Source organism: Oikopleura dioica, chromosome XSR, assembly GCF_907165135.1.
Source record: "Oikopleura dioica chromosome XSR, OKI2018_I68_1.0, whole genome shotgun sequence".
NCBI lineage: Eukaryota > Metazoa > Chordata > Appendicularia > Copelata > Oikopleuridae > Oikopleura > Oikopleura dioica.
In genome coordinates, this window is record NC_137294.1 from 6,353,641 (window position 1) to 6,379,203 (window position 25,563).

A 25,563-nucleotide genomic window follows, 5' to 3' on the forward strand; every position below is an offset into this window, starting at 1 on the left:
GATGGCTATCAATGTCTTTTATGCTGTGGGGTTAAAGAATTTCAATTCGAAATCAGCAAGTGAACTTTATTGAAACTTAGTTTTTGTGGCTGGTGTGCCCTGGGTGGTGATCATTGTCTTCCTTCTCTGTCAATGCCGGAAGAATAAGCCGATGGACGAACTTGATGAACATTATAAGGAACGTTTACTGAATTCTTACTTGATTGACTTTGAAAAAAGACAGCATACTCAATAGAGGTCAGGTTTCATTTTTTACCGGGCACGGCATATCTGAAGGAACGGATTTGATTTTGTTTTTCTTTATTTATTTTAACATAAATCGAAATCCACAAAAGTGGACGTGTGGGGACATGAATTGTTTAAAGCTGTGACCGAGTGATTTCATTTTGGGAATATGAGTCGACGAGTCTTCTTATTTCTGCAATGTCTTTTCTTGTTGCCTCGGGAGCAGTTCCGCCTATGCTTGTGTACTGCTCAATTGATCGTCTCTTATCTGATAGAAGTTCAACCACTCCTGAATAAATCATCCTTACAACTAATGCTCTTGAAACTGTATGCTTCGTTTAATAATAATGATTTTAGTGATAGAAAATTGGACCAAGAGGGACTTCAGATTTCAATAACTTATGATTGATCGTCCTTCAAGAAATTCTTTGGCATGTTGTACCTGAACCATCGCCAAAGATGGGATTTAGTGCGGCTATTTCTTCCGCTGGTAATTGATCGATCACGGTGTTCTTGTTTTCAGCCAGGGCGACTACTTCGCCAGCGATCTCGTGCGACACGCGGAAAGGAAGTCCCTGAAGAAGAAAAGCAGTTATGTAAGCTGCAATGCTCGATTGCTTGGTTTTCACAAACGATCCATTAATCAAGATTGGCTTACCTGGCGCACACAAAAATAGGCAATGTCTTCGATGGAATTTTTACAACTTGTAAAATAAAGCTAGCGAAGAAACGGTCAATAGTAAATAAATCTGACGAAATAGAAGCAATGTAAAAACAATTTCCTGTGGCAAGCATTTCGGGAGAGAGTGACTTGGAAAGAGCACTTTTGTTCGGTTCCAAAGTATTTACGAGCCCTTTTTGGAGTTTTCATTTTGAAGTCTTAGGATTATTGCTGTTTGAAGAAGATTAGGAAACTCAGCTAAGGACAGCTGGAGAGCATCGTTGAATTCCTCGAAAGAGGAAAACATCGCCGATTTGTCTTCTTGGAGATCCTTGTTGTATCCACTCGGCAAATTCTTAATTTGTTAAGTTTCCTGTAAAGTACGCTCGTCGGTACTTTGATCGTAGAAAGCATTCCCGTAAGCCTTCCAATCGAAGTGCCGGCCTTGCCTCTTATGAGCTCTAGCGCGTCGGGATTCTGCTTTTGCGGCATCAGACTCGATCCGGTGCAAAACTCTTGTCCGATCTTGACGAAGTTAAAATTCGGAGAGCTCATTTCAGTTTTCGAAATCCAATAAACAAGACAACTTATTGTTAAAAAAACCGTTCCAAAAAATAATCAGATCCTCGCAAAATCGTGACAAGACGGTAAAACCGCTGCTGATGCAAAATAGGAAGTCGACGATAGCTTCCCTTGAGCCAGAAGTGTGGATTGAATTCAATGTCGGGCCGAGCGGGAACTTCAGTTCTTTGGACAAAAATTCACGGTCAATGCCGAACGCATTACCAGCAATAGCGCCGGCCCCTTTTCTATTTGTCATTAAGGTTTTTCAAGAATCAGTTATTTTGAGAAATTGGACAAGTTCCTAATGGACACCATTGATGGCTCTCTATCAAATTGAATCTACGCAAAACGGAGCGAAGACCTTCAGCATGATTGACGAGCCAATGTCCGAAAGTAGTGACTTGAGCGGGCTATTTCTGGGAGTTCCTAATGTTTGACTAGAAAAAAAATGATGGGGAGAGACTCTTTCCTGAAAATGTGTGAACGATGGCATCATCACATCCAGATTTTCTTCTGCAAGTTGGAGGATAGCTTTTTGAGTTCTAAACAAAAATCGGGCGATGAAGTACACACCCCTATCGATCAAGTGCGTGTCCCATTGACCGTTATTTCGCTTCCTTTATGAGTTTAACTCGTAAAGGTTAACCTGCGCCGGATACGTGCTCGACATGATTAATGACCGAATGTTAATAGACGCCATCTGGGTTTTCTATCTGAGCCGTTTAGAGCTGTCCCAATCCTTTGATGAGCTTCCTTAGCCGGTGCTCAAGCTCACAGATGCTCTGTCTTTTTTCGAGTTCAATAAAAACATTTTTATTAACTATTTCTTGGCAATAATTCATTCGTAACTCGTTTTCTAAGCCACAAGTGAACGTCTAGTTGGACCTGCTCGTTTCTACTCCTCCCGGTGTGCAGCTTCCCCGCTTGAAATTTTCAATGAAAATATAAACTAATTTTCCAAGTGCTTCTCTAGCTACTTCTTACCGATTCCTGTTCCAATAATTTCGCCGAGACGTCGTTCATTAGCAGTGTGGATATCCTCGTCGCCTTTTTTCAGAAGGAATTCTTCCGCCGCCCATTCTTAATCGAAGTTGAAATTTATTCTCACAACAAGAGCGCATTCCAATTATTTTATGGAAGTAATCAACAATTCGATGGGAGTTCAAATTAGACAAGGATACGCCTCGATTGGGACAATAAAATACTTACTTCTGCGGACATCTTTATTATTCTATTTTAATAAAGCACCTGATGAAATTTTATCGAGTCCAGCATGAATCGCAACAAGCTCTTCGTTTGAGATGATTTTTAACTTCTCGAGGCCTGCCGCAAATACTTTGCTACCTTCCAAGTCCTCTTTCCACAATTTTTTGCAGAGATTAATTGACGCATTATATTTCTAAATGTATAGATATCTTTGGCGAACTTGCATGATTTCTTACCCAGAGCAACTCGTCAGGCGACTTTTCGAAGCGCCCTCCCCAAAGTATTTTCTCTTTTTCCTCGGACATTTTTTGGGTTCTTTAACTCAGTTGCTATTTTTTGAAATTTGACATTTTACGCGTGATTTTTACTAGGGGGTGGTTTCGATGACTATTTTTCTATTTAATGGTGCGAAAAATCCCCTTTACAGATGTTTTCGCAAATATCCTGCCATTTCTTGATAAACTGCGAAGAAAGAAAATATGACATAAGCTATATCATATAACTTCATTAATTGTAATATTTTTATTAGAGCAAGTTTTTGCCCTCTTGTGAGGTAAATGCGCTTTTTGTAAGATTTGATTAAGAATATAAGCTCAACATTGTTAAACGTAATTCATAGAGAAACAGATCAAAAATTGCGGGTTTAGTCTTCCTCTTCTTCTTCAATTTCCCAGTATTTTCCATCCTCGAAATACTCGTACGCGCCAAGATGTTCAACAGCTAAAGAAGTTTTCATCTATGTTTGTGATGATTTCATACCTGGAAGTCGAAGGAAACAACCAGTAAGAGTTCCTGTAGCAATTGCAGTTCCGAGGGTAGCGAGAAGAGCAAAAACTTGGGGCATCATCTGGTGACCATCTGGTTCACCATGATCGTTGATAGCGCAGTGGATGATTGAGAAGATAGCAGCCATGATGGCGGGCATTCCATGAAGGTTGTTGACTCCACAGGTATCATGAAGAGAGAACTTCTCGGCGAGGAAAGGCTAGATAAGTAGTAATCGAAGATTCTATTCTTAAATTTAAAAAGTACCTTGATGTACTGATATCCAGCTGTAGAGAGGAGACCGGCGGAGAATCCGATAAAGAGTGCGCCGAATGGTTGGACTTGCATGTTTGCGGCTGTGCCCATAGCAACACCTCCAGCAAGAGTGGCATTTTGGATATGTTCTTCCAAAGGGATAAAAATATTTTTAAAAAATTATTGAAATTAGAGGTTGAATATGAAATAATGAAATCTTTCGATTTCTTGAGAAAATTATAATCCCTCCCCATGGTGATTCGTCGCTTGGGATTGAAAAAAATGGAAAAGATGAAGGTAGAGACACAGGCAGCAGAAAGGGCCAAGTAAGTGTTGCAGATAGCATAGTATCGGTCGACATCGCTTCCGGGAGCACTGTTGAAAGAAGGCCAGAACATCCAAAGGAAAACAGTTCCGATCATAGAGAACATATCGGAGTGGTACTCAGTTCCTGATCGTAACCTTTAGACTATTTTTTAAAAGAGAAGATTTACCCTCAGCAGCGTTGTCCATTTGTCCGTCAGATTTGTAAAGCACCCGAGCGACGGCAAGGCCAAAATAGGCGCCGAAAGCGTGAATCACCATAGAACCACCAATGTCGGATGCTCCGATATGGTTGACAACGACGACAGCGTTGAGCTTTATTGTCTTAATTATTCGACCACAAAGTGAGTGAGCTTACATTGTAAAAAACAACTTCGAAGAGGATCATGAAGAGAAGCTGGACGGGAGAGGCAACGCCCAAAACAGCACCGAAAGAAATGAGAATCGCACCGGTGGTGAAATCAGCTTCGAGCATTCTGTATAAAAGTTTAAACGATGTCATTTGTGAGGTGCTTACCTTCCCATGTTGAGCTGGATAGTCAGGTCAGCAGTGTGATTTGAACCATGGGCGTCTGAGGTGATCGTGTGAAGAATGTCGTGGAAGAAGCCGGTACAAAGGAGAGACCATTGGATGGTGAATCCAGTGAACAAAAAGTTGAACCCGACCGAACTCCATCCATATCGCTTGAGGAAAGTCATCAAGAAACCGAAACCGACGACAATCATAACATGTGTATCCTGGAACCCTTAATTATCACGTCAGAATGGTCCTATTTACCAACATCAAGTTTTCACGTGATTATAGAAATTTGAATATTAGAATGGGGCCCCACAGTCTGCGGGCCACAAAACTTGACGCTAAAAGATCATAAACGGTGGCCATAAATCAACAGTTTGCTCTTGACCCAATTTTCAACTCTACTAATTAAAGTCACATAAAAACGTAGCGCGAAACTTTGATGTTCGCGTTCTATTTTCAAACTAAGATTATTAACTCACATGGGTATGTTCGATCCATATCAGCATCTACTCCTCCATCGTTGTAGCGGACAAACAGACCAAAGAGGATCATGAAAATGATTTGACAGACAAGTAGAACTCCAGCGAATTGAAGAGAATTCTCATTGTGTCTAAAAGTTTTGATCTCATTATCCTGCTCAGATTATTTCATTTCGACTACTACAATTATTGTTTCCAAACTTTGTGGTCTTTCTCTGTTATCTTACCCATCTTTTGGGGGATGGCCGTAGTCCACATCTTTTTTGTTCTTGGCGTGATCTCCCATAAGGACGCTATTTTCGTTTGCTTCTGTTCCCATTTTTTCAGTTTTTCAAAAAACAAAATCCGAGAAAATCTTTCCGGAACTTCGGTACTAGACAGCGAGGTATCTGTGGGCCGGACCGTGTCACACGATTTGGTAGATATATTTTTTATGAACGACCCAAGAGCGCTCGTATTTTTATCGTTATGGTGGTTGGGGCGGCCACGCTCTGTACGACCGGGCAATGCTCATAAGAAGTAACCTTCAGGGCAATAGACTATAATATCGGGACAACAATACTGTCAACCCTGCGGGCGCTTCTCTTGAGAATCAATCAATTAAAATTTATACATTTTAAGTCAACTTTTCCTAAATAATCATGTCCCCCGAATTACGGATAATTGAGCAAAGAAGTAAGAATAAGTATTGTTCATAAACTGTCCCTTTTTCATTTTTCTCGACATCTACTTATTTTCAAAGAAAGTGTATTCCTTGCATCAGATAAAATGCTCTTGACGTGGAGAACGAATTCGCACTTACTCTTAATTTTTGCAAGCAAATATTAAGACAAAGGAAGCATATTATTTATTTTTTATGTTTTAGCTATCGTATTATATTAAACATCAACAGAGGTCACAATGAACCCAAAAAATGATCTTGGACTGGAGCCAAGTGAGAGTCTTGATCGATCAAAAAATTCACGGACGCATCTTAAAATCTTTATTGCTTCTTTTGCCCAATTATTGTTTTGGAGCCAAGCTTTTTTTGTTTGTTGTTCTTGAACTTGAGTAGGACGGTTCCATGGTTTCAAAAAGACTCTCCCGAGCGTGTGAAATATCTTCATCACGAAAGAAGTACTGTCAATAAGAATTTATACGCTTTGTTGTTTGAAAAACTTCCCTTGAGCAGATGAGGGTCTTCTCTTACTAATGAACGTGAACTGGGGAGAGCACAGAGTGTCACTGTGGGAAGTCTTGTCTATTCTCACTTACTGTGAGCTTTCCTGCCGCGCCCACAAAATACCAATGCAAATGCGTCTTATCACTGATAAGTTTTCATGCGAAGAGGTACATCCATCCACTTTCCGGTCAGATTGACTCTGGTCAGAAAGAGATACATAAGGTAAATCATGGTTTATTCAAAAATATAGAAAAACATAAAAATACATTTTGAGAACCCCGTCCAAGACAACATGAGGACGGGGCTCATAAGGCACAGAAAAAGAGGCAGTTATGACTGGCGCACTTTGAGTCCAAAGAAAAAAGTTGTGAAGAAAATATTTTAATCAATCGAAATCGGTTCCCCAGAAACCTCAGGCATTCCTTCCACGTACTCTCCAGGCTCGGGCGACTTCGCCACGGCAAACTCGCTGAAGGCACCAACTCGACCATAGCGATCCTTCGCGCGTATGATGAAAATGTAATCGCCTTTTTTCGGAAAGTTCTTTAATGAACATCTGACTGGAATCCGGTGAAACATAACGTCTGAGAAACCTCAACTGTAAAGCTTATGCGTACCGAATATCTTTACCTTTATTGCCAATAAGTTTCCATTTGATTCCTCGGTCTCTGATATCTCGATGCGCTGAACGTCTCTCTTCGGCGGGAATCTTTAAGACGTAGAGCTCAAAAGACTCTGGTTTGGCTCTATCCTTCAGTTCCTTTTCAGTCTTGTCAATGTCCCACATACAAACGACCGTGTTGTTCGATGAAAATGTAGCTTTTAACTTCAATCTATGAGGGAGTTGCTGTAAAATGCCATTTACATCTTTCGAAGACGTTGTGAATTTGGGAACTGGGGGAAGGGGCGGGAGAATTCGCGTAACGCCGTCGTTGAGCTTCACTTTATTGCACTCGGGGATGTCGGAATACAACAATCTTAATCAGTAAAATTGGTGTTTTTTATTATGAAATCGTACCTCGGGAGATTCTTTCTCGGGGGCGACTCTGGACTCGAAGAGTCTGTGTTCTTAGGCGATCGCGAACAACGGCCCGTCGTGGGAGCATTGACGATTTTTATAGGCAGAGCTTTCGCTATCACGACGCAAGGTGCCTGAACGTTCGTTGTGGGGATTCCGTTTGCAATTGTCACAGGATTCGTCGTTGAGTATGTTTGCCCTGGATTGGAAATCAGGCGTGGAGAAACTGGAGCGCTCCCGTTCAAGTTGATTTTCTTCGCTGGCTGTATGATTTCGTCATCACTAGTTAGGTCGATCGCGCCATTAGTTTCAGACATCTCTTGCGATTTACGCTTCTGAATTACGTTTAATACATTTCATGACTAAATAGATTAACCTTTCCGGGAGGTGTCGTTTTCATTAAATTAATCGATTGCTGGAACTGTTCAATAACCGGCTGAAGGGACTTCGGGAGAATTGGACGATCAGTAGGAGATACACTTGGACTAGGTCTGATTGCTTCGGAATTTGTCGATGGAGAAGGCCTGTTTGTGTCTGAAGCGGCTGCTGGAGGAGCTACGGTTTGGTTTGAAGTTGCGGACAGGTCTTTTTGGTCGATGATACTTCCATACTAAAAATACATTGCAAAGAAGAAAGCTGCAGACTGCAGTCACCTACAGCGAATTTTGCATAAAATAGGCTTGCTCGATTCCGAAAGTTTTGTTCGATGACGCGCTTTTACGGCGATAACTTAAGATTCGCAAAATAAACCTTCTGGAATCGACCAAACATATTTTAACACCTAACACGATGAATTACGGACCTGGAACATCCAGGGCTGGATGACTTTAGTATCATAGGGTAATGGAATGGAATGGATTTGATTCAGATTTGAGGGCATGCCTGTGCTAACACCGATTTGGCTTGGAACCTGGTGGAAAGGAGCGGTATTTATCGATGGCGTCGCTTGAGACTGCTGAGGATCAGGGATTCTGGCAGCTGCGTTGTTTTGCTGGAAATTATCGGAACTTGACGACGAACAGGCTGGATAAGAAGAACCGTGAAAGATTGCACTAGATTCTGAAGGTTTCGACGTTTGGCCATTCGAATCGCTCGGCGAGATATCGTTGAACGCAATAGGAGTCCATTTTTCTTGAACAGTGAGCTGCTTGTATTTCGTATTCTTGTTGTCGGCCAGAAGGGGGGTGTTCGTAGCCGCGTCGCAATACTTTTTCTCGTCGAAAAAGTGCAACTTTTTTGCGCGCTCTGGCAGACGTCGATATGTCTTTCCAAAATTTTTCACAATTATTTTGGCTTCGGGAAAGTATTTATCAACCTGAATAAAATTATGAAATGAATTACATTCTATGATGAAATATAACTCTAAAAAGAACGTCACTTATGTATTGGAGCGTAAATCTACACTTTCAGCTTCAAATTCCAGAGAAGAGATTTCTGTGGTATATGTACCTGTTCCCAAATTGTTTTTTGGTTGGCGGAAAGAATTGGGATGCTCCTAATCACTTCCTTGTAGGCTTCTGCTTCGGTTTTCCCTTTCGCCGCTCTGTCGCTGATTTTCTGCATGCGACTGAAACCTATTTTTAAATGAACATACAGAGAAAACATACTTGATTATAATGTCCTCGTATTTTGCTACAGGCTTGTAGTTCGCTTTCAGAGTCTTTGCTTTTTCGTAAAAACTCTCGGCCTCGTCGCGTTGTTTCTTCATTCTGCGAATTTCGTTTTGCAGATTCTTTATTTCCTGCGCCTGTTGTCTTATCGTCGCATCCTTAACCTTGAGCAGATCGCGGTTCTCTTTCTGGCTCCCGTTTTTCTTCGTTGTGCTAGGTTCATTCTTCGCTTTCAGATTTTCCATGCCATTTACTGACACTGGCTTTTCGTCAACTAAATAAATTTGTTATGGTGCGGGGCAATGCAGTTGAAGTTTGGATGATGTAGATATTCACAGAATAAGAATTTTTACTGAAACGAAACACATTCTTAGGTTGAAAAGAAAGAAACAGTATTTTAGTTGTTTTCAATGCCCACTTGTGCAGGTAGAAACAATAATTTGGAGCTACAACAATTTTGCCCTTTTCAAGTGTTCTAGAAACATATCCATGGGATACAATTAGTGAGTTTTGTAAAACTTGTGCAAAGAACCTTTTTGAGTCGAAAATTTTGGATCCCGAAAAAATGAGTTTTCCTTTAGCGACACCGAATTTCTCTCCAGGTAAAAAAGAACCAATCAGAATCGACTTGAGGGTGTGTTGGTGATGATGGCCTGTAGACATTACCTGTAGTTTCTGAAAAATTGACCATGACTATTACTCTCCATCAAGAAACAAAAAACACGCGAATATCAGCCTTTGGTTGGCTTGGCTCGAACACGTGACCGGGGGCGTTTTTTCCCACGCTGGCCAGCAGAGGGACTCGAGCGCGAAGAAATTTCGGCGCGAACTTCAAATTTGTCGATCCCGCTCGTCTTCGAAAGCGTTAACGTGAAGTTCCACTCGCTGGCGAGGTCACTTTGCGTAGGTGGAGGTTGCCACGGTTGCGAAGATGGAAGCCTTGGTTCGCGCGTGGGCGTCAGCGGCTATCGACTCGACCGCGCGCGACCCTCGCCACCCATCACCAAACCCCGCAATTGCCCAGACGAAAAGGGACACCCAAAATTTCGGTCCCCCAAATGATTGCAATCATTAATTTTTACCCAATCTACGGCTCATCTTCACGCGGATCATCTTATTTTTCTAACATTTCCAACTCCGTTTCTAACTTTTCCCCTCAGTGGCAGATTTTTTCAGCAATTGCTTTCAGGCATTTTCCATTGCCATCAGCTGTGTATTCTCTCTTTCGAAGTCTTTGCTGGACTTTGGAACGCTTACTTCTTGGCTGAATGAGAACCTTCAAAAAGTTTGTTTTCAACTCACTCCACGGTTTTCCTTCCCGACATCTTAGTTTGTTGGATTTAACTTCGGCAACTGTTTGTTTTCTTTCTCAATTTAAGTAATATAATAACGAATAAGATACTCATCCATGGAAGAAATCTAAACAAGTGGCCGTTTTCTAAAATCCCGATGAAAGTAGATTGGTGGCCCATGAGAAGCTACTTTCACGGTGGGAATTATTTGACTTGATTTTTCAAATAATAAGGGCGTTATTATAAGGCTAATGTGTGGAAAAAATATTCTTATCGAGAAGTGCTTTAAATAGTCATGACAATGCAATTTTCATAAGTTGTGGCGACTGAATAATAACTCCATGTAAGAGGATATCTTCTTTTCATTACAAGGCGGCTGCTGTATTATACATAAAACGTGCACTTGATAGATAGGAAGTCAAGTGCCGAAAATAATGTCAGAGAAGGCTGAAGAAGGAGTCGAGAATCGAGCATTTGAAGATGAAACAGAGAAAAGAGATGAGGATGAAAGTGAAGACAGAGAAGAGGAAAACCAAGAAAGCGGGGTAAAAGAAGACGGCGAAGAAGATAAGAATGACGACGGTAATTCGAAATGGAAACGCGCTGCAAAAAATGCTGTTCATCCAAGTCTACAAAATAAAGAACCTAAAGAAGATGAGGAAAGTGGTTTACAATTCTGAATAGTTCATTCAAACGTTGACTTTTTAATAGACAACTGTAGTAAATCGGCTAAAGAGTGAAATTTCATCTGGAAACGAGTCAGATTCAGGAAGCGAAAGAGACATGTCAGAAAGGTATTCTTCTCTCACGTGAACAATTTAAGACGTTCTTAGCTCAGACGAAGACGAACCTGAAATATCTCTAGCCCCGTAGTTTAAAAATTCTATTAAAACAGATGATAGATAATATAAACTATGTCAAGTTGGGAAAGAGATGAGCAAGAGGGAAGCCTTAAAAGCTCTTCTTGATTACATTGACGATCATTGCTGCTGGGGCCGACGCCCTGCGAAGAAATTAGAAGTCAAGTCAGTCACATCGTCGACTGCTTTTAAGGTCTTTAAAAACTGGGAAAATCAAAAATATCGGAATAGAGTCGGATCGTAACACAAAGTTCTAGTACCAAATTGCTTCTTACACAGAGACAAGGAGGATCGTAAGACGCCACCGACCATATTCAGGGCTTTTTCATTGTCAATTGATCATCAACTAAATTGAATACTTTAAAATTGCGTATGAAGCATGGAGGGTGGATTGACGATGATGGCGAAGTCTCACGCATGTGGGACATCGCCGTACCGAAACCGTTTTACCCTGAAGACGAGGCGTCGAACCCAGTGGAGTACGAGGTCGACAGTACGTACGATACAAAACTAAACCACACGGAAGAAGTTTGGACTTGCCATAGATGTAGAGGCAGCGGCCGTGTTCGATGCACGCGCTGCCGTGGAAGTGGGCGAATCAATAGAACGTTGGTTTATTTTTTGGTTACAAGTTGCATCACTGCTGATGTTTTAGAGATTCAGAGGGTCGACAATATAGAGCAAACTGTCCGAGATGTTATGGTTCTGGGCGAGTGACATGTGGAACTTGCGACGGCTCTGGTCGACTCGTTTGGTACAAAGTCGTGGTCACCACTTTTAAGACAATCTTCGATGATTATATATTTATGGTTTTCGTTATGATGCAAAGAAACATTTTCCCACACAGGTTGCGAAAACTTAATTAAGATGAAAAGACAAAAATGGACGATGACGTTATTCACGCAGCAACAGGCGACAAGATTATGTTCTCTGCTGGAAGAAGGGTCGGCGCCATAACTCACTTTGAGCCAGAAGAAGTCGCTCAGAATTCCAAGCGATTGGTAGGAAGACATAGAGGACTCAACAATGGAAGATGCAATCTCTGGCGAATGACTCATGTTAGTCAATTTTGAAAACTCATTAAAATCATGGTCTTTAGAAACTTCAATCTGTGCCTGTTTTTGAAGTCAAATACGAGCTCGACGATGATGATGGAATCTTCTGGATCGCGGGTAACAATAAAACGATTTACTCCGAAGAAATAGTTGACAACTTTACAAGCCTTTGTCATTATTTTCTATCACTTTTCAACTCCTTAAAGATTATCCTGCTCAATGCTGCTGTATTTGTAACGTTCCTGGATGCTTCAACAACTGTCATAAATGTAACAACTGCGTGCTTCTCTAACTGTAGCATATAGATTCCCTAGCAAATTTTAGGTAGATGTCTAGCATAAATCTGCGAAAATATACAGTCACAAACACTTGTTTCGGATTTATAAGCCACCAGCTTCAATACAGTATCAAAAAGTTGTTTAACCGTTCGGTATGTTTTTGTTTAGCACGTAAGACAGATGGCACACATTTTGCACTGAAGAGACCTTCTGTATAATCTATAGACTATATTATTCAGAAATAGAGATTTTAAGGGTCGTGAGATTGATAAAAAGAAAGAAGAAAGAAGATAAATAGAATGATAAGACATTTTAATCAGACTTGTTCATTTTATAAAAACAGAGCATAATTACTTGAACTTATTTTGTATGGCCACCAATTACAATTTATCTGTTGTTACAAAAAGCAGAGGCTCGGAAATAGTCTTTTCATAAAAAGTGTGTTATCTTGACAGTCGGAAGGTGAAAAAAATAATATTAGAATGGCGTTCTCCTGAAGTAGGCTTGCTGTTTGACTAGTCGAAGAGGCAGAGCATGATTAGTCTGATTCGTAGCCACCACTTGCTCCACACAGCCGTTCATGCTCACTCAGAATTGCTCGTAGGCCATTTGCTTGCTCCCTCAGCAGGTGAATCTCTTCCGATACTTCGTTCGTCGCCGCTCGAAGAACTCCCACTAAGTTTTCAGTAGAGCATATTTTCAAGTGGAGAGAAACTAACCTTTCTTTTCTAACGCCTCGGTTTGCTTTTTTTTCTTCGCACGGCTTTTGGCTGCTGCTTCTCGGTTTTTCACTCGTTTTGCTTCCACTCGTGCACGCTCCATTTCATCAGAAATCTAGACAACTTTGATGACATGGATTCCAAAAGGAAGTATTCAACAATGAGTAAGTTCTGCAAGTGTTTAATAAGGATTAGCATTTGAACGTGACAGGCAGGTGTTTTCCTAGATTGGCACGTTCTAAAAAGGGATGACTAAAAGTGTCGTCACTGTCCGAATCATGCAGTGACTGAGATTTGACAAGTAGCTACTTTCCTCGGGCCAAAGTACGGAAATTCCTTCACGTGTGTCCCGTGATCAAAAGAAGAGTAATTTAAACTCACCAGTTCGAGGTTGATCTTCCCAGAGGTATCTTTGTAGTGATCGTAGTGGCCCTTCACTCTTCGTGGAGCAGCACTGCAGCTTTCGTTCCCGGACGAGCGAGCGGGACTCTGGATAGGTGTCGACTGCCCAGAGCCGAATATTTCATCTTCCAAGTATCTAAACACTCCTAGAAACCGTCTGACTTGAATAACATACTCTTGCTTGATCAACGAGGGCAGATCTTGAATGCACTTGATTTCCGATTGACAGTGGTCCAGCTGATGTCCGAGCACCTGATCCAGAACGTTGATTCCTTCTTCCAAATGAATCGAGGTGTTCCTGTTGAAAAGGACCAGGTCTATTTCATCTGGCGACATCTTGAGTAGAATGATGACTGCTTCTCCGCAATCTAAATGATTTCGTTATTTTCCGGCGGCGGCGATTGCGAGAACTTTTAAATAGACGAGTTAGCCTTTAGCGCCAGCAATAAACCCACTAACTGTTCAAGTCCGCCCATGTTCTTGACAGTTAGCAGCTCTAAATATGAGTGCCTTTTTAATTATCGCGAGCCTCCTGTTATTTTAACAGAGGGTTTGCAATAATCTGTTTTTGCATCAACGAAATTTACATTCTTGAAATAGCCTCTCAAATGTTTTGAGCACGCCAGTGCCTGTTTCAAATGGCAGCCTGTAACTGTATATCATACCTCGGTTAGACAAAATTGTTTGTTATCTGCGCTGTTTTCTAGTTTTTTTTTCTTGGCTGGTATAAGCGGTGTTGGGGATTTATTATTTCTCTCGAAAATACTTTCTCGGAATGTGCGCCGCACGTGAAATAACTGCGACAGCACTTAAGTTCTCTCCCGCCGTGGTGTTGGTGCAGCACAGTATCGCCAATCACGCTGAACACGTGATAAGTCAGGGAAGGTTAGTTGAGATTTAAAAGTTATTCCGAAACGACGCCTTTGGAATAAGCTTGTTCGTGGTTGACAAAAACCCTCCTCCGCCTGGGATGGAGCCTCAGGCCACTTCTCAGAAGAATATTCCTCGGTAATTCCCCACCTCTTTCTATTATTTCTTTATCATCCCGCCCGTGCTTGTTTCCCCAACATGCGGGAGTCAAGTCCTACCCTCTGGCTCACCAGAATCAGCTTATTTCTAGCGCCGGATTCTTTCTCAGCAGAATAAGTAGCACGTTCAGTCGGATGTACTTTAGTTTACTAGAACTAATCGCCAGAACGTGCGCTAGAATCGACTTACGCAAGGATAATATTCAACTGAATTTATGAGATTTATCAATTGTTCGAACATGGAAAGGCAGACTTCAAATGTACAAAAATTAGAATACTTAGTCTTTCTACTCTGATGATAGCGAATTCTCTGTTAGAGCAAGACTCTTACCTGCAATTTTTAGTTTGATGTTATTTTTCTTTTCCAGCTCTTATGATAAAAATATGACGAAAAAATAAAAACTGAAGTTTAGGTGTGTGTCTGTGAGCTGGTCTCACTATATTATGAAATTTCGATGGTGGTGCTGCTGGTGGCGCAAAACACTTATCGCTTAGTAATCTTAACGTGTTGAGCCTTTCAAGCTTTCTCGCCGAGAGATGAAATGATGATTCTTGATGCTCAAGGGAACGTCGGTTCCGTTCTGGTAATGTCTAGTATGAGCCAGATTCGTCACGTTAGATATCAAAGCCTTGATAATGAAGAATGCGCCCTCGGGCACTGGGCTCCGATTAGGTCGACCTGGAAGAATCCACTGCACTCTTTTTGCGCGAAATAGTCCGAAGCACAGAAGAGTACTTCCCGCTGTGTTTTGCAAGCACGCATCACGGGATCAGGCGATGGAACGTGCTGGAAATGTTTTTGCTCCAGGTGGTGGCGCAATACAATCAGCGTTGCGGAATGTGACCACACAGACGTCTGCGAGAATCGTTTTTAGCCTATTTTAAATAATAATATCATCTTTCACAAGTCTTTTTTCTTCTAATCTAAGAACCATGTACAATTGTAAGAGCATTCTCCAGCTTGTCTAGCGTTGACGGGGAAAAGAATCTGACTGTCAGAAGAAAGCTCGCCGGAATCTAGACTCTCGTTTGGGAGTGACAGACTTGTAATTCCCTCGGATCCACCAGATCAGTAAGCGGATTATCTCCAAGTTTCTGCAATATTAGTCAAAAAACTATATTTAGGCTATGAAATCCTCAATAATAGGTACGTTAATCAAACTAACAAGAGTCCATCGGAGCAGCATTAGTTCAACAGAAGCACCGATGTGACAAGAAGTCAATCTATTCGTCGTTATGAAGAGATGCAAAGGTTGTCATTTTGTCGAAATTTTGGCCGCGTGACGAAGAAAATTTAGACAGTTTTTGCAATTCAACTTTGACCTAGTAATGAAACGTCGACGGACTTGAGTATCAATAAAATAGTTTTGTCCGTCGTCGATTCCTGTGTCTGCGGATAATCCGTCCTCGCAGAACCGTCTGTGGAAGCTTTGTCTTGATATCCTAATTGCCTATAAGATTCTCTTTTCCGCTTCGAAGTACTTGGGTTGCACTTTCCTTGTGGTATTTTAGGGTCTGAATGAGACCATTAAATTAGGCTGACGGATGATTTGGCGAGAGTTTCTTGTCAGAGCAGTACCGAATCTGGACCAAAGAGTACAAGAAGTATTTATTTGTTTCTGATCAACAAACTGAGAAGACACTTCATTCAAATACACCACACGACTTTTTCATAATTTCAGTATTCCTCAGAAGCAATGAAGAGTTCGCACAGGAAGGCCTGGCAGGTACCTCAATAAACGAGAAATTAAAACAGTGAAACCCCGGATATTTTTAAACAACGCTGAGAAAATAATTTAAACATGCTTACGGATGAAAATACAAGTATTTCTCGCTTTTTCATCCGTCAGAAGTTTTTCCGAGAGAATCGACACTAATTATATGATAAGGTCTTCTTTGCCGCTCTCCTTCTTATGGATGGAGTAGCTGGCCAAGTTTGGAGGCATCAACCTAGAGCTGCTCGTTCAATCCAGAAATTTGAATTTACAGAAGCCCAGAAAACCTCGCTTGCAAACGAAGTCAGCTGCCAATTTATGGGAAAGTATAACGAAGCCAGCAATGAAGTAGGGAAGGTGCCTAAAGTTGTAACGGCAAAGTTGTGTTTGATCACGTGACTAACGACACCGGGATGGTCGCTTGATTTTGAGTGACATCGCTATGAGCACCTTAAATAGCCAGAATGACCTTGTTAATGGACGCGATGGATCAGTACGACGAGCTTATGGCGTCAGAAGATGAACAGCTCGCTGCTCTACAGGATTCCTATAAAGCTTTCGAGATCTTGCACGAAGAACAAAATCAGCAGTGCCAGACAAATTTCACATCAATGCATAAATCCTGCAACACGTGCATCATGGAGAAATGCCAGGATTACTACAGAAACAACTGTGCCTCTTTGGAGCCCGACCCAATGGAAATTATTGAACCCCCGTGCAAGACAAGGCCCGACTCGCCTTGCGAAGAGCCAGAAAGAACTGATCAAAGCATCGGAAGTAATATTGATAGATTTCCTCCTCGGCCTACCCCTGTTCAGGTATCTTTCACTTGTCTTATTTATAGAGACTTAAAATTTAAAGCCTTCTTCTGGAATGAATATTCAAATTTCGGTCAATGGCGAGTCTGTTCCTTCCATGACCCAAGCATTGGAAATGATCAGAACTACAATGACTCAAAAGGTTACGGAACCGGAAGCTGACTGTGAACCAGGAAATTCTTTTGCGGAGTTTAAAGAAGTTGTCAGTCCAGTTTCGCGGAGCTCGTCTTACCAAGTTTCGATGTCCTCAAGTGGAGGAAACGGCAACACAGGCGCGGCGATGGGCTCATTGGGATCTCTTGACGACATGATGCAAAATGAAAATGCGAAGGTGCAATTTAGAGCCAATATTAATGGAAAGGAAATCGAATGTGACTCTTACGAATGTATCCAGCAGCACAAGGAATGGTGGAAACATACAGAAATTTTGATTTCATATAATTTGTCGTAAATAATTAGAGTCAGTAGCCATGTTTAATCCAAATTGAAAGGAACAAATGTCCCGCTTTGAAAATCTATGGAATCAAAGAGCTGGTGCTTTTGGGCAGGATAGATCTGACTCTTCTGGTGCATCACGATTTTCGTATTCAATGAGTGGTAGCTCGGGATCGGGTCCTCGAACTTCATCGTCGTCCTTCCGAATGACATCATCATCCGGCGGCAGCTTTCCTCAGGCGCAGAGTCTCGGGTCCTCCATGACTGGTGGCTGCTCAGAGTGTGGAGGCTGTGGACAGCAGCAACAGGGAAGTTCTGCATTCCGCCAAAACCCCGTGGCTAACAGCGGCCCTTGCGGATTCCAGGAACGAGCAGAGGTCGGTCATGGACGAGACTTATTTGGTGAAGTCAGACGTGATCTTGTTTCACTTGAAAACAGCGGCAATGGCAAAATTACAGGTGAAGCAATATTTGTTTTTGTGATGTTTGCGTCATTTACGGCCAAAGTTCGAAAAAAGGTAATCTTTTTCTTAGAGAATGGAAATACCTTTTCTTACTCTTGGGAAGGAACTGGTGGCATTCCAGAAAACCTAGAAGAAATAATGAATCTTGGCTTAAGTCGACTAAATCGCCAGCGAGCGCACATGCGCAGCGGATGTAACACCGGTAGATGCACCAGGAATTTGCGAGAAGGACTTGCTCGTTCTCGACGATACTACCCAACAAAAACTCGACGAGCGGTTTCTCAATGCGCCATCGAACAAGCTGCCAAAGAAGCTGCCGAGCGTGCTCGCCAAGAAGAAGCTCGTCGACTAAGCGAACTCGCCAAGCAGGGTGGATACAACTCAGCATGCTCAATGCTCAACTCTCAACATGGGGAAGCACAAACGAATATGATGGTAACACAGCTTTTGACAAACCTCAAAGGAGAGCTCAGTCGCGCAACAGAAAAGTGTATGTCCAGTGGAAACTGCCATAACACTCGAGTTAATATCAACATCGTTGGACGAACTTCTGGCGGCGGGTGCAACCCTGATGATTCCAACTCACCATGCAATCAAGCTCAGTCGCTTTACGATCAAACCCGAAACAAGATCAATGAGTGGACCAATACGCAGACAAATACACGAATCGACTTCTCCTTCAATGGCTCTGGTCAACCACAGCCTCAACCAACACAATCACCAACTCGACGACCTTATTACCCAGAAACTGATGCACCTTATGTCGCTCCTCAGCGCACGACCCCAGGTCGAAATGCTCCAGTTCAGCCAAATACCGACTCTAGCAGCGTCCCTGTTGATAATTTCCCCTCAAGACCAAATCCAGACGACTATTCGTATGATGGTTCACAGTCGTACGATGACAGCACAGTAGACTCAGATTACTATTCCAGTCTAGAAGAAAATATGAACCAGCTCGTTGAAAATCCAGCTGAGTGGGCGATTTGGGGTTCGTGGAGCTCATGCGACATCAACTGCGCAAACGGAAACGAAAAAGGAACTCAAGTTCGACGCCGAAATTGTGAAATCGACCGACAAGTAGTGTCCAATCTTCCAGTTGAAAATTGTAACATTGGAGACGATGTACAATACAGAGAGTGCCTGCCAGTACCCAAGCCATGCAATACCGTTAGTTTTTTGTAAAAATATGGTGAAACTAAGACGTTTTTAGTGGGCCCACTGGGGTTTCTGGACAGAATGCTCTGCAACTTGCGGTGCTGGTACCCGAGAGCGAACTCGCTCCTGCATGTATGGTGGCGAGTGCCAGGGACCGAAGACTCAACAGGAAGCTTGCACAAACCTTATTCACCCTGAGTGTCCGACTTGGTCCGATTGGAAAATCGCTGCCGAATGCTCAGTCACCTGTGGTCAAGGTGTTCGCTCATACTTTAGGACTTGCCAAAATGGACGAATCAATGAGCCCGGTTGTGTTGGACCTGCTGCTCGACAAGAACCTTGTGATACAGGTACTATTAGTTTTGTAGATCATCATTTACTACATCGTCAACGACAGATTAATGACATAACATAAAACTAGGAAGGGAGTGTGCACTCTGGACTCAGTGGTGCGAGTGGACTGGTTGCTCCGCCACATGTGGTCGAGGAGCTCAAGTAAGAGAACGTCAGTGTGTCAATGGCGAGCCTGGAGAACCTGGATGCGAGGGACGAGCAAACGAGAGAAAGGTAACTTGGATCAGATTTCATCTCATAAAATTTAATGAAGATCTGTTATGCCGAGCAAATAGCATGTCCCGAGTGGACACCATGGAGCGAATTTACCGCTTGCTCTGTGTCTTGTGGAGAAGGCCTGAGAACTCGAGTTCGTGATTGTCGCAACGGAAACATCGGCGACGATGGATGTATCGGAGAGCCCGAAGAAGCTGTCGAGTGCGAAGCCAGTCGTCAATGTCCCTTCTGGTCTATTTGGGGATCATTTTCTTCTTGTTCCGTCACTTGTGGAGAAGGTGAGAGGACAAGAACACGCGAATGTGTCCATGGGAGAGAAGGAGAAATTGGATGCGAGGGCACCTCCGTCGTTGTGAGCATGTGCTACGGTGCTAGACGAGAATGCGAATACTGGAGTGAATGGAGCGAGTATGGACAGTGTTCTGGTGGGCATTGAACTAGTTTTCAGTATTTTATCTATTAAGTAACTTGTGACCGTGGAACACAACAACGAACTCGTGAGTGCATCAATGGACGGCCAGGTGACGTAGGCTGCCCTGGAAGCGCCTTCGAAGCTATCCCCTGCGAAGAAGAGGCGTGCATCCGATATGTTGATTATCCTGATGCCAATCCTGAGCCAGTAGAATGTGACGAGAATCCTGATTATGGAGGTGACCCTAAATCAAATCGGAATCGGCATTCATTTTTTATATAGATCAAGATAATCAGGAGCCACTCGAACGAATTGAAATCGAGCATCGCGAGGATGAGCCATTTGTCATGCCTGCTCCACCTGTAATTACTTTCCTTTGCATACGTCATGCTAAACTGGTTTTAGCCAACCAAGGAACCCACCCCAGCCCAAGATATCACTTGCGGTGGAATTCTCGAACGCGACTCCCAGCAATGCTCCTCTCTTTTCCAAGAGAGTTGCGCAGCCTGTGACTCTTCCCTAAGCTCTGTCTGCTCCGAGTATTATAGCCTCAAAGTCAAATTGGAAGAGCTTCATCACGAGATGAAACAATGTGAAGCTCGCAAGAAGTTCTACGCTGAGCGAAAAGCTGAACTTAACATTCAATACATGGAACTCCAACAGGTAAAAACTCCGCGATTACAGAAAGCGTTAAAAATGTAAACCAGAATGTAAACGAAAACCACCAATGGGCGTTGAATATGGCTGTCAGTCTTCTCCCCGCTGACGCTACATCTCCAGCGGAATACCCACCTTGCGATATCAAATCTGGTAAGAGAAGTTTATGAGACTATTTATCATTTAAAATTTTCAGCAACCGTACAACCCGAGCCTAGCCAATTCGGCTTCACGATCTCCGTTGTTGCGAAAATGAACGTAACCCCCTATTCCGAAATTCGGATCGACATGGACTTCAACCAACCTTTCTCCAACTGCTGCAGCAGCAGACAAACAATGGCACGAACTCGACGATCTCTTGGAAATCGGCTTATTCTTAAATTGAGGCAGATTTCTGAGCGAAATACGCCCATGTCTTACCCCTAGCCTTTACCAAATTTACATCCATTGAACAAAACTCATTGAAAAAAAATACGCGAGCTTTTATCGCGTGGATATCTTACTGCTTCTATGTTCTATAATGATAATGAATAACGCGAGACAAAAAGTCTTTTTGTTCAAGATGGTTATTTATTCAATTTATTAAGCAATTGACCTTTTTCCAGTCTGGAAAATTCCAGATACTAGATAAAGAAATATTTCTCTGACAAAGAAATAGAAAAATGGCCGATCCTTATCTAGAATCAGAAGAAACAGTCAAACTCGTCCTCATCAAGAACTGGCTCTTCTTTTATTTCAGTTTTGGTCGGCTGAAAGTCGTAGATGATGTTCTCTGTCAAGATTCTTTCAACGGGCTCTTCCTTAACTTCGGCTTTGATCTCTTCTTTGACACTTTCTTGAACCAGGATAGTTAAAGCTGTGTCATCGTTGATTTTTGGACTTTCAGGACTCTTTTCAAGGGACGCTGTGGGATGAAAGATCTTGATCTGAATCTCTCCAGTTAGCGTGTCGGTATATTCTAAGCTTCTTGGAATCCCTGAAACTTTTGCATGGTCAATGAAGTTCTGCTGCAAGTTGTCGTTGTTATTGGCCTGTCACAAGGGTCGGGGAATGAAAACAAAGAGATCACACCCATTATAAGAATTTATATGAATTTCAATTTAGCACTTTCAAGAATCTTGAAGTTCAAGATAACGATTTCCGCGCCGGTTCCTGGTGTTCGAGCTCGACATACTCTTGCGTTGGTCCGCGCGTCATTTCGTCGTGAACGCGTAGACGCTTAGCATCCGGGTGATAGTCCCATTTGTCGAAGCGCTTCGGGTTCTTGGGAAATTGTGGAATCGTAAGCGTTCCCCTGATTGTACTTTCATCGCCGTCCACAGGTCGCGGGTAGAGATCATATTCTTTCACATCAAATTTAGTTGGTGTGCAGGTGTGGATGTGCTTGTAATGATTGAAAAGGATGAACTTGAAATCAGAGAGATCGTTGTGATTGTCCCTCAGGAATTCCCAGTATGACTTGTGATCAAGGCACGGACCAGTGAAATATTCAGGAAACTTGATGGCGATTACTGAAAGGCATTTCTTGTGGATGCAGCGGATAACCCTTGTGTTCTACGAAGAAATTTTCAAGCTGATTTCATTATCTAAATCACCTTAGATTTCGCTGTCGATCTCACTCGAAGTGTTGTCACGTACAATTCTCCCTCTATTTCTAAGTGGAAATGGATGGCCCCATGTTTGGAAACTCCAACAGCGTACAAGTTGGGATTGCTCATGGTACCAGTCTTTTGTTTCGGGATCCTCGCCAAAATTTGTTCGGAGTTCATGATATTCAAGCAATCTAAAAAGAAACGGAATTAAATAGTCGGGGAATAAGTGGCCTATTCAGTTAAAAATTAAATTTTAATAATAGTAGTTCATATTTATTTAATTGGATATTTTTTGTAGAATATTCTTTTATTTTCCTTATAATAAAAGCGAGCGAAAACTCAACTGAAAAATCTAACACATTGCGCGAAAGTTGATCGAGAGGCAGCCTCTGCGCTGAATTTTGCCAGAAAAGAGCGGGAAAAACAGAGAGTCAAGCAAAATTGGGAGCTATCATCCTTGTTTCTAGTGATGACAGGAGCGTGGAGAGTACGTTTAGGTAGAGAACCGAACAGGTTTTCTCCATTTTTATCGCGAGTTAATCAGGTAACTTTAATCAATTACCCAGCATCGGATAATTTAAGATTTTCTCACCTCGTCGAACTAGAGCACAGCCTAGTACCAGTTCAGGTACGACCCTTTATATTTTTTGTTTAAAATCACTAGTTTCAAACCGACCGGGTACTCCTGTGAGACGCCGCCGCAGAACTGTTTCTGATTCTTCACTCAACACTGATCGCTTTTTGACACAAGTTGAGCGGGACGCCCTTGGACCTGTCAAGGAAAGGGCTTTGCTTTAGTTTACGTTCATAGTACTGAGCTTTGATCAGCTCTAGCAGCCAAGATCGAATACGAGTGTTTTGCCACCTCTGGTTGTTCTCGACAATCCAGACGAAGATCGCATCGAAAGACTACGAGAACACTGCCAGGTGAGATGAAAACATAGGCTTTAAAAAATTTTTACTAAGTGCACAATCTGCTTGGACTTGCCCGAAGAAAATGATGCGATCTATCAGTGTCAAATGGGCCACATTTATTGCCAGTTTTGTTTAGGTACTTAAAGAGCGAGATTATTGTGATAACCTTCATTTAGCTCGACTGATCGCCGACGGGGTCATAATTGGAGGTGGTGCACACTGCGCCACTTGTAGAAGTACCTTAGATTGGAAACACGTCGTTAGGGTTCGAGCGATTGAAATGATGGCCCGAGAGTTGCCCAAGGACTGCGAATATTGCAATATGACAGGTACCTTTGAATGTCAGAACATTATACACAAGTTTTACCAGTTCAGAATACAACGATGAGTGCCCATAGAGAAGTCTGCGCTTTTAAAACCATTGAATGTGATTACAAATGGGCTGGCTGCACCTGGAAGGGCAGACGAGGCCAATCTTTGGAGCATATTGGGTAAGTCGGTTCAATCTTACTCAATTGAAGCTATTATAAATAGAACATGTGATGTTGGGCAAATGCCACTTTCTCAAACGTTAGAGAGCGCGAAATCCGCCATCCAGTTGGTCAAAAACAAAGGCAACAAGGTGCAGCAGTTGCTGAAGCTTTACACAAGTGCCAACTGCTGGATGCAAGATATCTATATGAAAGCGTATCGAGTGAGCGAGTATGGCCCCGGAAAACTTCGCTTTATATCTCCCGAGTTTGTCGCTCTTGATATAAGGAACCCGTTTTCTCCTCTAAATTCATTTATAAATCTGTAGTTTTTAACGGTTTAAAGTTGGCAGATGACTGGAACGATCGTTTCGGTGGAAAAAAATCCATCCAGGCCAACTCATGGCGAAGATCGCTCAGTGGAAATTCAGTTAACAGCGGTGAATTTCCTCTTGAAATTTCTCATCTAAGTCATTCTAGCGGGGGCTTTCTTACGACGAGGTGCGATCAATTAACTTCATCATTCTGAAGTCGCCTAAAAGCATCGTGGAAATTATTCCAAGCCAGCATAAGCACCGCTTTGATCACGAATCCCCCTCTTCCGAAAAATACAAAGTCCATGTCAAGGAGAATTCCGACTATAATCGCCTTATTGGGGCACAGGAATGCGTTTGAAAATTTTATAAATCAAATAGCTGAAAAAGGGAAACTTTCCAAACGCTGTAAAGGGTATTTATCTGCGCGTTGTTCTGGCAAGGGTTGATGACGAGTATTCTGATGCATTGTCGCTTGAGTGTCTATATAATTTAAAATGAAAGTAACTCAACGAACTAAAATTCATTCGTTTTAAAGCGTGGACTTAACCCTTACTAACAGTTTGAAGACCGACGGGCATCCAATAACAACGCCGAGATCGATTACGACTCCTTCGTTGCTAATCTTCCTACGAGTATCGATCCTGTGCTTTAGCTCTTTATTTATTTTAAATATATTTTAATCGAAAAATTTGTATCACCGTGCGTTTGGTATTGATAGCAAGGAAGACAACTAAACTATGTTCGGATTAGAAGCTAAATGACAATGAAATTAAGTATCCGCGCCTTAAAGAAACTTGAGGTTATTGCGTTCAGTATCTCGGGTTTCCCGAAAAAGCTGGGGCCCAGCGCAAAATGTGAACGGTGAGTTAAGCTTGGTTAAGTCTCCCGCAGTACACAGATTCTCGTTTGTGATCCTTTTAAATGCGCGAGCCCTTGATACCCACCCATCTTTTTTTTAATATCCGGAGCTTTGGTTACGCAAAAAAAAACTCTTTGCATCCTTCTTTGATACCGTATCATTGATATGAAACTCAAAAAGAACTCCTTTTCAAAGCGGGCGAGATCCAAAGGGGCAAAATTCATCTCAGATTCACGCTATCGATCACGGTGGTAAGACTCTCGGCAATGAATTTAATCCACAGATTTGCGTTAAAACGCGGCTGGGAAAAAGGCACAAAGAAGCTAAAAATATGCTTCTGTTTGGCGCTCATGAACGTGAAAGATGTTTGGTTTTAAAGGCAGTTCATCGCACATTTCGAAAATTCATAAGCGAACCGTAGTAATCTTATCTGTAAAACCCCCAGCGAGCGATATCAGTTCTTGTCTGTTTTCTATACTTTCATATTAAGACAATCGGTAATACTTAACGTACTTTTGCTTTACACCAAACACAGCGAGTAATGGCAATCTGAAGAGTAATTCTATATATATTTCATTACATATTTGATTACAGTATTACGATAAGTTGCGCGAAGGATATATTACGAGAAGAGAAATAGACACTGGGATAAAATCAAACTCAAGAAAAATTTGGAGACCAGAAACAAATGTTGATTAGCCAAATAATTTAACAATAAAAGCAGTGGAACGTTGAGAAGCATGATTTGAAAAAAAAAACGA

General features: G+C 42.1%; 9 protein-coding genes across 15 annotated transcripts; 4 read left to right on the plus strand and 5 right to left on the minus strand.

The window, feature by feature from the left end:
- Nucleotides 1-313: 313 nt before the first annotated feature.
- Nucleotides 314-3,029, minus strand: LOC145709000 (argininosuccinate lyase-like). Its single transcript, XM_081786689.1, has 11 exons — nucleotides 2,893-3,029; nucleotides 2,699-2,849; nucleotides 2,435-2,530; nucleotides 2,272-2,373; nucleotides 1,497-1,690; nucleotides 1,283-1,438; nucleotides 1,127-1,241; nucleotides 1,008-1,079; nucleotides 884-909; nucleotides 668-800; nucleotides 314-514 (listed from the first exon to the last, which is right to left on the minus strand). Exons 1-11 carry the CDS (start codon nucleotides 2,959-2,961, stop codon nucleotides 360-362), a joined length of 1,269 nt encoding a protein of 422 aa, XP_081642815.1. The 5' UTR covers nucleotides 2,962-3,029; the 3' UTR covers nucleotides 314-359.
- A 152-nt stretch (nucleotides 3,030-3,181) lies between these two features.
- LOC145710267 (ammonium transporter Rh type B-B-like) lies at nucleotides 3,182-5,416 on the minus strand. Its single transcript, XM_081787987.1, has 9 exons — nucleotides 5,227-5,416; nucleotides 5,000-5,130; nucleotides 4,518-4,746; nucleotides 4,359-4,476; nucleotides 4,171-4,315; nucleotides 3,928-4,127; nucleotides 3,689-3,826; nucleotides 3,416-3,641; nucleotides 3,182-3,376 (listed from the first exon to the last, which is right to left on the minus strand). The coding sequence occupies exons 1-9, from the start codon at nucleotides 5,316-5,318 to the stop codon at nucleotides 3,300-3,302; spliced, it is 1,356 nt and encodes a 451-aa protein (XP_081644113.1). The 5' UTR covers nucleotides 5,319-5,416; the 3' UTR covers nucleotides 3,182-3,299.
- A 963-nt stretch (nucleotides 5,417-6,379) lies between these two features.
- Nucleotides 6,380-9,716, minus strand: LOC145708621 (uncharacterized). 4 transcript variants are annotated; one of them, XM_081786312.1, is made up of 8 exons: nucleotides 9,456-9,716; nucleotides 8,787-9,063; nucleotides 8,629-8,746; nucleotides 7,982-8,494; nucleotides 7,556-7,789; nucleotides 7,180-7,514; nucleotides 6,792-7,138; nucleotides 6,380-6,745 (listed from the first exon to the last, which is right to left on the minus strand). In XM_081786312.1, the coding sequence occupies exons 1-8, from the start codon at nucleotides 9,478-9,480 to the stop codon at nucleotides 6,543-6,545; spliced, it is 2,052 nt and encodes a 683-aa protein (XP_081642438.1). In that variant the 5' UTR covers nucleotides 9,481-9,716; the 3' UTR covers nucleotides 6,380-6,542. The 4 variants fall into 4 exon arrangements, with proteins under 4 accessions (XP_081642438.1, XP_081642437.1, XP_081642440.1 ...); XM_081786311.1 differs by having other exon boundaries at nucleotides 6,380-6,754; XM_081786314.1 differs by having other exon boundaries at nucleotides 6,380-6,754; nucleotides 8,090-8,494; nucleotides 9,456-9,713.
- Nucleotides 9,717-10,997: 1,281 nt separating this feature from the next.
- LOC145707260 (uncharacterized) lies at nucleotides 10,998-12,413 on the plus strand. Its single transcript, XM_081784757.1, has 4 exons — nucleotides 10,998-11,134; nucleotides 11,199-11,549; nucleotides 11,597-11,999; nucleotides 12,041-12,413. The coding sequence occupies exons 3-4, from the start codon at nucleotides 11,823-11,825 to the stop codon at nucleotides 12,299-12,301; spliced, it is 438 nt and encodes a 145-aa protein (XP_081640883.1). The 5' UTR covers nucleotides 10,998-11,134; nucleotides 11,199-11,549; nucleotides 11,597-11,822; the 3' UTR covers nucleotides 12,302-12,413.
- LOC145707258 (uncharacterized) lies at nucleotides 12,317-14,920 on the minus strand. 4 transcript variants are annotated; one of them, XM_081784754.1, is made up of 6 exons: nucleotides 14,755-14,917; nucleotides 14,061-14,255; nucleotides 13,571-13,763; nucleotides 13,375-13,531; nucleotides 12,994-13,108; nucleotides 12,320-12,949 (listed from the first exon to the last, which is right to left on the minus strand). In XM_081784754.1, the coding sequence occupies exons 3-6, from the start codon at nucleotides 13,729-13,731 to the stop codon at nucleotides 12,813-12,815; spliced, it is 570 nt and encodes a 189-aa protein (XP_081640880.1). In that variant the 5' UTR covers nucleotides 13,732-13,763; nucleotides 14,061-14,255; nucleotides 14,755-14,917; the 3' UTR covers nucleotides 12,320-12,812. The 4 variants fall into 4 exon arrangements, with proteins under 4 accessions (XP_081640882.1, XP_081640880.1, XP_081640881.1 ...); XM_081784755.1 differs by lacking the exon at nucleotides 14,755-14,917 and adding an exon at nucleotides 14,702-14,727; XM_081784753.1 differs by lacking the exon at nucleotides 14,755-14,917 and adding an exon at nucleotides 14,416-14,722.
- Nucleotides 14,921-15,993: 1,073 nt separating this feature from the next.
- On the plus strand, nucleotides 15,994-17,409 carry LOC145709795 (uncharacterized). The gene is made up of 4 exons (XM_081787503.1): nucleotides 15,994-16,150; nucleotides 16,313-16,487; nucleotides 16,595-16,956; nucleotides 17,000-17,409. Exons 1-4 carry the CDS (start codon nucleotides 16,121-16,123, stop codon nucleotides 17,405-17,407), a joined length of 975 nt encoding a protein of 324 aa, XP_081643629.1. The 5' UTR covers nucleotides 15,994-16,120; the 3' UTR covers nucleotides 17,408-17,409.
- A 44-nt stretch (nucleotides 17,410-17,453) lies between these two features.
- LOC145709785 (uncharacterized) lies at nucleotides 17,454-21,190 on the plus strand. The gene is made up of 10 exons (XM_081787488.1): nucleotides 17,454-17,850; nucleotides 17,926-19,022; nucleotides 19,066-19,360; nucleotides 19,432-19,577; nucleotides 19,618-20,005; nucleotides 20,045-20,230; nucleotides 20,275-20,354; nucleotides 20,398-20,655; nucleotides 20,700-20,802; nucleotides 20,846-21,190. The coding sequence occupies exons 1-10, from the start codon at nucleotides 17,454-17,456 to the stop codon at nucleotides 21,073-21,075; spliced, it is 3,180 nt and encodes a 1,059-aa protein (XP_081643614.1). The 3' UTR covers nucleotides 21,076-21,190.
- A 142-nt stretch (nucleotides 21,191-21,332) lies between these two features.
- Nucleotides 21,333-25,354, minus strand: LOC145709001 (uncharacterized). The gene is made up of 4 exons (XM_081786690.1): nucleotides 25,316-25,354; nucleotides 22,245-22,432; nucleotides 21,796-22,203; nucleotides 21,333-21,680 (listed from the first exon to the last, which is right to left on the minus strand). The coding sequence occupies exons 2-4, from the start codon at nucleotides 22,416-22,418 to the stop codon at nucleotides 21,333-21,335; spliced, it is 930 nt and encodes a 309-aa protein (XP_081642816.1). The 5' UTR covers nucleotides 22,419-22,432; nucleotides 25,316-25,354.
- On the plus strand, nucleotides 22,624-24,646 carry LOC145708003 (zinc finger TRAF-type-containing protein 1-A-like). Its single transcript, XM_081785608.1, has 12 exons — nucleotides 22,624-22,785; nucleotides 22,824-22,869; nucleotides 22,906-23,019; nucleotides 23,077-23,168; nucleotides 23,208-23,292; nucleotides 23,333-23,485; nucleotides 23,527-23,647; nucleotides 23,691-23,912; nucleotides 23,970-24,066; nucleotides 24,107-24,287; nucleotides 24,353-24,378; nucleotides 24,503-24,646. Exons 1-12 carry the CDS (start codon nucleotides 22,711-22,713, stop codon nucleotides 24,593-24,595), a joined length of 1,305 nt encoding a protein of 434 aa, XP_081641734.1. The 5' UTR covers nucleotides 22,624-22,710; the 3' UTR covers nucleotides 24,596-24,646.
- Nucleotides 25,355-25,563: the final 209 nt, after the last annotated feature.